At 39.5% G+C, this 8241-nt stretch overlaps 1 protein-coding gene across 1 annotated transcript; it reads left to right on the forward strand.

Moving 5' to 3' along the window:
- Positions 1 to 3061: 3061 nt before the first annotated feature.
- Positions 3062 to 7777, forward strand: LOC115687844 (flavonoid 3'-monooxygenase CYP75B137-like). The gene is made up of 3 exons (XM_030613525.2): positions 3062 to 3775; positions 4659 to 4955; positions 6952 to 7777. Exons 1-3 carry the CDS (start codon positions 3098 to 3100, stop codon positions 7570 to 7572), a joined length of 1596 nt encoding a protein of 531 aa, XP_030469385.2. The 5' UTR covers positions 3062 to 3097; the 3' UTR covers positions 7573 to 7777.
- The last annotated feature ends 464 nt before the right edge of the window (positions 7778 to 8241 follow it).

Here is an 8241-nt window from a genome sequence, read left to right on the forward strand (position 1 = left end):
AAACTTCCTAATTTAGCAACGTATACGGGACATTATCCGACCTTATCCCTAGGTTCGATACGCAGCGATACGGAAAATTATTATCCTATTCATAACCACTTGGGTACGATAATGATTTTTATCCGCTTTCCAAATTTGAATAATCGGCTTTCCTTCGATATCTATAACCCTATAGATATGACCGATAGTTTGATTTTTGTGCCTAATCCGAGTTTGAAACAAATATGGCGGATCGCGTGGACGTTTTGAATGTGGTTGCTATCCTTGTTTATTTAATTGCTTTCCTTTTTCAAATAAACAGAAAATTCAAAAAATATTAATTAGATTTGAATTAGAGTTTTTGCATGTCTAGGAATCCTAAATATATCTAGAAGATAGAGTAGTTATTTAATTTAAATTAGGACTTGAGATGATTTATTTCCTAGTTTAAATTAAGTAATATTCTAATCTTAATAGATTATTCAGGTTATTTCATTATTTCGAATTTTAACAAAAATCCTAAAAAGAAATCATGCTAGGGTAGATTAAGTCATCATAGTTTGCATGTTAATTTAGGCATTTTTATTATTCCGAATTTAAATTGAGAAAATACCAAAAATAATCATTCGTCCCGTCATTAGAAATAGGTCACGTCGTCGCACGACATATGGTTTGCATGCTAGGTTGCATTAATCGCATGTCATTGCATATAGGCTAGATTTCATTTAAATAAGTGAAAATCCAAAAAAAGAAATTGAGTGAATTGCTTGTTAATTAGAAATCATATTAGGGTGTCAATGTGATTTTCTAGCTAACAATGCAGATGCTTACGTTGCTTCCAGGTAAGTAATTCTTCCAAACTTGCAATTTATTTAATGCTTTCGGGTGTTAAATTGGTGGTTTGCGCACTCGCATGAACACCTCACATGTTAGTAACTAAGTTGAAATGGATCCAAACCGCCTGCCAAAACATTTTGAAAAGAAAAGGTACCGAAAGGGCGTTAGACCGATCTAGCGTAATCAAGTCCCAGGGCTTAGAATCTCTCGGTTCGTAGGAATAAAACATATCTCCCTATGTTTTATTTAGGTTTCTAATCAACCTACCATAAATTGATTAGTGGCGACTCCGAGCATAAAAACTTTTGCATGTTAAAAACTTAAACTCTAAGTGCGAATTGGTAGGGCTTGGGAGGGCCCGAGTTAAGATTAGTCTTAATAATCCATTAGCCCGAAAAATGAGGAATTTTTTTAGGTCGCGACACCATCAAAAACTCCAAGCTGGTATACATGTGACAAATTTACCCATCGTTAGTTTTCGTTAAATTTTAATGGTAAATTGCTTTGTTAAAATGACATACGACAGTTGACGGATGTACCAAATTTGGGTTTCATCCTCCGTTTGTACCGATTTGGGATTTTTAAGGTATCCATCCAATTTAACAGAAACTAATGAAAGGTAAATTTGTCACAAATATATCGGTTTAGGGTTTTTGGTGATTAAAAAATTAGTTTGAAGTAAATTTATCATAGATGTACCAGTTTGGGGGATTTTTTGTGGTTAAAATTTTTAGTTTGGGGTAAATTTGTTACAAATGTACCGGTTTGAGATTTTTCGTGATATTAACCCAAGAAAAAAAGAGAAAAATTAGAAAAAATAAAATAAAAATTGAAAAAATACTAAAATATTATTAAAAATTGTCAACTCAGCGACAGCCAGTGTTCACGTTAACAATATCCGGTCAAAATTAACCGGAATGACACAACTAAAAGGTTTAGAACTAAATTGGTACCAACACAATATTTTTATGACTTTTTCGATAATTTTCCCATTGACAGATAGTAAACTTATTTGTTTGTCCATGGGGGGCCTTTCCAGTAGACGAACGATGGTATTTATAGTAGTTGTACCATAACCGTCTCTGAGTAATTCTCCTATGGTTGTAGTCATGTTTCCTCATCTCTGAAAGTTTTGTCCCCATACTCTTATGATGCCATGATCTAGTCTTCAAACGGTTGTTCCTTTAAAATTGCGTGTTAATTGCTCCACGGCCTCCGTTGCTTTATTCTCCAATGACTTCAAACCTATAACTATATCTTGATGCCCTTTATGCATTCAACTTTCTCCTAATGCCTTAATCGATAATCCGTTGACCTTATTAATCAATACATTTGTCGACTATCGTTAACAATTCGCCGTTTTCGATTGACAACCGATCAGCAATGGTCATTGATGTGTGTTAATATCGATAATAATTCTTGCGGTCATCGACAATGGGTCATGTGCTAAATACTCCATACTCTAGTCACGGGCTTGTCCTTATTGACGGCCTGATCAATTTTTAGTGCAAATAGGTTGGCAAGGCCTCACCAGTGGGGCATCAAACCAGGAACTTGGGGTTTCGAATCTGTCCTAGTATCCGCAACAGCAAAGTGACAAATCAAGTGGAAAGCATCTTTAGAAGTCTCAATGCAAGTCTGACCGAAATGATGCCGATTCCTCAAGTTTAACTGGCCGCAAAAAAAATTAATCGAGTTCAAGAGTATCTTCTTCTTCATTCGTTACGTTTTTCTGGTATCTTATAATAAGGTAACAACTTTGATGTGTCGGCTTTGTCGTAATGAATACTCGATATTGATTCTTGTATTAGGCCAAACTATGGGTTGTCTTGAAAAGATGGTATTGACATATGTTCTTTTTTTTCATATCAGGATTAAACAGAACCCCTCGCACCTTACGCAAGAGATGATATTATATATTGGGGAAAAGTTTATGAACCACATTGAACAAATTCAACGTTGAAGGATCACATTATATATTTGGCCAAAGTTTAGATATCATTTGTGTCATTATCTCTTGTAATTATATTGGTACGAGGAATTATGACAGTATATAGGTATGAGGAATCGTATTGAGCATCTCAGCGTTTGCACAGTCGACCCACGTTTGAAAATGTTTAATTAATCGAGCGCGCACGTCTGAGGGCGGTACTATCCTCTCCTAGCAAGAGTAGGACAAAAAAATTGGGGGGACCATGCCGTGTAGCTTCGTGCGAAGGCATCTCTCCATCTCTACTTAAATGGACATGAGCCATGCAACCGAACGCACTCGGAACTCACCATGTCCCCCACCATATCCCATCCCCTCCTCCACAATCTCCAATCTTCTCTTTCGTGGCACGATTTCTCGCTCCCGCGCTTGCTTCTCCTTCTCTCAGGCATTTTCGCAATCAGCTGTTGGGCATGGCGTCGTTCCGCCGAGAAGAAGAACTCGCCGTCCCTGCCGCCGGGACCTGCGGGCCTCCCCTTCGTCGGGAACCTGCCCTTCCTCGACCCGGAGCTCCACACCTACTTCACTGCCCTCGCAAGGAAGTACGGCCCGGTCCTGAAGCTCCAGCTCGGCAAGAAGCTCGGCGTCGTCGTGACGTCGCCTGCCACGGCCCGTGAGGTGCTGAAGGATAATGACATCACATTTGCCAACCGCGACGTGCCCATTGCCGCGAGGGCAGCAACGTATGGCGGCTCCGACGTTGTGTGGAACCCGTACGGGCCCGAGTGGAGGATGCTCCGGAAGGTGTGCGTGCTCAGGTTGCTGAGCAACCACAAGCTGGACTCCGTCTACGATCTCCGGCGGAGGGAGGTCCGAAAGACCATCGGGTACTTGCGGATCCGAGCCGGGTCGCCGGTGAACGTCGGGGAGCAGGTGTTCTTGACGGTGCTCAACGTGATCACGAGCATGTTGTGGGGTGGGACGGTGCAGGGCGAGGAGAGAGAGCGCTTGGGTGCTGATTTCCGGCAGGTTGGTTAGTGATGATGACAAACGCATATGACTTCTCTCTTTTTCTTCCAATAAGAACTTAAGAGCATCACACGGTCGCAGCATAAACGAAGTTTTTACATATAACAAGCGTTGTCCATCCTTCCTTCGAGTGTTTAAACCTGCTCACTTAATAAAAATCGAAAGATGGTCGAAAGGAAAAATATCTATTTGACAGGGCTTCTTCGTTCACCTAAGTATTCCACCGGACCCAAAAATGATACATTGGAAGCATCTTTTGAGTCCGATAGCGAATTATTTGGCTCGATGGATGGATGGAGGGAGGAAACAAGAGAAACGAAAACCAAGACTTGCTTTATCCAGTATCCGCGAGAGTTACAAACAAATAGAACTTCTTTCAACAGTATCAATACCGTTAGATTAATCGTGAACATGGCTGCTTTTGAAAAGTTGATAATGTACGTTACGATTGCTTGTTTCGTTCTTGTTAACAAAAAGAAAAAAAAACATTAGACTTTCTCTTATATCATATAAGAGGGGATTACTTTAGCACTTTAGGGTTGCGTTAAACCTATTTTCCAGACCAAGCTATAATAAAACATGACTATGATTCTTCAAATTAGACTGGATTGAGTTTATAATTAATTGGTGTCACTAAAGTTTGCTGGAAAGTGCTCTTCGTGCCTATTTGGCCACTAAGCCAGTTAGTCATCAAGATCCAAGATCAGTTCTATTTCATTTTAAGAGTCATGTGATTGATTGCCTAGTTATCTCTTATGTAAATTTAATATTTTAATTTCAGAACTAGCAACAATTTTTTGTATTTGATTTTTGGTTCGAGTGAATTTTAATAATTTCAATATTCGTTTTGAGATTTCATTTTGATTTTCCTTCCCCTCGATAGGTGGTGTCAAATTTCACGGATCTTCTTGGGAAACCGAACATTTCGGACTTTTATCCGGGTCTGGCCCGATTCGATTTGCAAGGGATAGAGAGGCGGATGAAGGTATTGGCAAAACGGTTCGATGTAATTTTTGAGCAGATGATTGAGAAGAGATTGAAGATGGAGAGAGAAGGCGGAAACGGGTCCTTGGACGGTGGTGAGAAGAGCAAAGATTTCTTGCAGTTTCTATTGGAGTTGAAGGATGAAGAAGATGCCAAGACTCCTCTAACAATGACTGGCCTCAAAGCTCTGCTCATGGTGAGTTTTTCTTCTTCTCCTCCTTATATTATTGGCAAAAGCTTACTTCTTTATACTTTATTCTTTTGTTTTTCTAACTAGCATACATGTTGAACGTACTTAATTAGTAGAGTAACATTAATATAAGAGAGATTATGCACCGATCACAATGAGTGGTTTGTTTAAATCCAACTCTAACTTTCTTAAGGCTGGCGTAGTTGGTTGGGGTGTCGAGAAATTCCCAGTTCAGGAATTGAAGGTTGCCTATTTAAATCCCACCAATAGCATGAAAATCGCTTTGGGTCAAGATCACATGCACAAGCCAAGGCCTGAACTTGATCAGTTCGTGAGACTTTGTGATCACATGAAAATCGCTTTGTAGCCAAGCATTTGTGATCGTGCCCCTAAATTATATAGAAAGAAGGAAGAGCGCTATATGATATTTTCTTCTGTCCATCTTATGAGTAGATTAGATTAAAAATTCATTAATATCTTCATTAAGGTAAACAAAAGAAAGAAGAGAGAAAGCACAATCCCAGTGCTTTCATTGTCGGAAGACGAATATATAAACTCCTTATCTGTCAGTTACATAAAAGCCTAGATTTAGGCAGCGGTTTTTTTGTAGTTTGCAAAAGGTGTCAGGATGTTTGTACCTTGTGTCTTTGGATACCACTCGCACAGTCGCACGTAGACATCACTTTTTAATCAGCTGTTTGTGATCTACCATGTTAGTGCACTGATAATTGCAATAAGAGAATTTTCCATCGAGAAATTACGTGAAAAAGAATTGTATTAATTTGACAGTCCCCGAGTAGTAGATCGTTCCTTAGATAGGCTTTGCGGAGAGAGAGAGAGAGAGAGAGAGAAAAAGAGAGAGAGAGAGAGAGTAGAGACTGTGAGAGCGTGAGATGGGAGATTTGAATGAAAATTTACATTACAAATTAAGGATGCACTTGACCTTTGACACTACAAACAAGGGGTTTAATTTTACTCTTTTTGGCAAAAGTTTCATATCATCCATTATGCAATCTGTCTCAGAAATTAGAATCGTGTTGAACATATGTCAGTATTTCTCCGTTGAGTCTGGAATCAAAGTAAAATTTTCAACCGCATGAAACGTTCACGAACATGAGACGTGGAATGACCAATTGATCTGCCTTTTCTTTCTTGCCAACCCCTCATCAGTTTTTCTATCGTTGCGTCTTCGGTGTCATATCATTGAACTATTACGAAAGGACTCTGCAAACCTAACAAAGTATTGTTTAATTGTTATTGTTTACAAACAAACAACCAAAGCAGTCCCGAGTAGTAGATCGTTCCTTAGATAGGCTTTGCGGAGAGAGAGAGAGAGAGAGAGAGTTTGAATGAAAATTTACATTACAAATTAAATGCACTTGACCTAAGACACGTACAAACAAGGGGTTTAATTTTACTCTTTTTTGGCTGTAGTTTCATATCATCCATTATGCAATCTGTTCAGTCATTAAATCGTGTTGAACATATGTCAGTTTTTCCGTTGAGTTGGATCAAAGTTAAATTTTCAACCGCATGAAACGACACGAACATGAGAACGTGGAATGACACAAGTTGCCATCTCTGTCCACCCCTCATCAGTTTTTCTTCGTTGCGTCTTCGGTGTCATATCATTGAATATTGAAAACTCTCAATCCTAGCAAGTTTGTTTAATTGTTATGAGTGCGAACTCTCCATCCTGGCAAGTTTGTTTAATTGTTATGAGTGCAAAATGGCACTAAAGCTAGAATTTGGGAGTGTGATTTCACTGCTAACGTTTATAAAAGACAATTTGATGGGTTTAGACTCCATTTCTATTTTCCAAAAGTCTAGTTCAACAAATAACAACTGAAAGAACAAACGAAAGGCGTAGCTTTTTACACTTACAAAATTAGCTTTTCAATCCTAATCTTGCTTGCTTGCTTTTACAAATTCTTCTACGTGACTTCACTTTCTCTTGAGGACGGTCCGTTGAAATTTACACGCGATTGAATTCTTTTGACAGGACATGGTAATCGGTGGAACAGACACATCGTCCAATACAATTGAGTTTGCCATGGCTGAGATCATGAACAAGCCTAGCGTTCTGAGAAAAATCCAGCAAGAATTGGAAGCTGTGGTCGGCAAAGACAACATAGTAGAAGAATCGCACATCCGTAAACTGCCTTACTTACTTGCTGTCATGAAAGAGACGCTGAGATTGCACCCGGCAGCTCCCCTGCTGGTCCCGCACTGCCCGAGCGCGGACTGCACCATCGGAGGCTACACGGTCCCGAAGGGCTCTCGGGTTTTCATCAACGTGTGGGCGATACACAGGGACCCTTCCATATGGAGCAACCCCCTGGAGTTCGATCCCGAGAGGTTTTTGCATGGTAAAGGCGATTACGGTGGGAACGACTTTAGTTACATGCCCTTCGGGGCTGGGAGAAGAATATGCGCGGGGATCGCGATGGCCGAGAGGACGGTGTTGTACTCGCTCGCCACCCTCTTCCATTCCTTCGACTGGAAGCTGCCCGAGGGAGAGAAGATGGACCTGACGGAGCAGTTTGGGATCGTCCTGAAGAAGAAAAAGCCTCTGGTGGCTATTCCTTCACCGAGGTTCTCTGATCCTCGGCTTTATGAATGAGCTATTATGTGGGTTTCACCATCTGCACCGGTGCTTGCTGGTATGGCTTCTTTCTATAATCTTACTTGCATAGAACGAGGGAAACTATGCATTTACCTATCTTCTTATGGTCTATTAAACTCTTATCTACGTCATCTATGTAATGACGTTTATATGTCGCAATAATAAATGTTTTTAAAGTAAAAATAAAGCCACACTTTGTATATCCACTATCCATCGAGGAAATAGCTTTTGACACGCGATGTTCGAACAATGTGATGCATGCATCTTTAATTTATATATAACCTGTAAGTAGTAAAGAAAATAAAAGAAAAGAAAAAGGAAATAAAATATAAAAAAAATTCAGAAAATTTGATAAAAAATTGCAAAAATTGTCTATATCAACGTCAACTGTGCCACGTAAAACGCCCGGTGTCTATGTTAGTGATTTCCTACTCAAATTGGCCATATGGACCACATTGGCAAATTTTCAAAAGGTTTATGACTAAATTGGCCAAATTGATTGGCATAAGTGCTTTTAGGATTTTTTTGATAACTTTCCTCCATTTTTGTGTAGTCTTCTGCCTCTCTAGAATCTTTTTAAGAGTAGTTTTGGAATTGTGCAAATTTGTGTTCTAGAGTCTTCCTAATTAAATACAGATTGGTATTAAGTAGAGAAACTGAATATCC

Source organism: Syzygium oleosum, unplaced genomic scaffold (genome assembly GCF_021117445.2).
Source record: "Syzygium oleosum isolate NSW1041296 unplaced genomic scaffold, Sole_v2.1 Sole_v2.15, whole genome shotgun sequence".
Classification (NCBI taxonomy): Eukaryota; Viridiplantae; Streptophyta; class Magnoliopsida; order Myrtales; family Myrtaceae; genus Syzygium; species Syzygium oleosum.

What these genes read in the sequence shown, in the direction of transcription:
- LOC115687844 (XM_030613525.2), top strand. Translation starts at nt 3,098, where the DNA reads ATGTCCCCCACCATATCCCATCCCCTCCTCCACAATCTCCAATCTTCT. An exon ending in TGGGTGCTGATTTCCGGCAG is followed by an intron (nt 3,776 to 4,658) that starts GTTGGTTAGTGA and finishes TCCCCTCGATAG; the next exon opens with GTGGTGTCAAATTTCACGGA. An exon ending in GCCTCAAAGCTCTGCTCATG is followed by an intron (nt 4,956 to 6,951) that starts GTGAGTTTTTCT and finishes TTCTTTTGACAG; the next exon opens with GACATGGTAATCGGTGGAAC.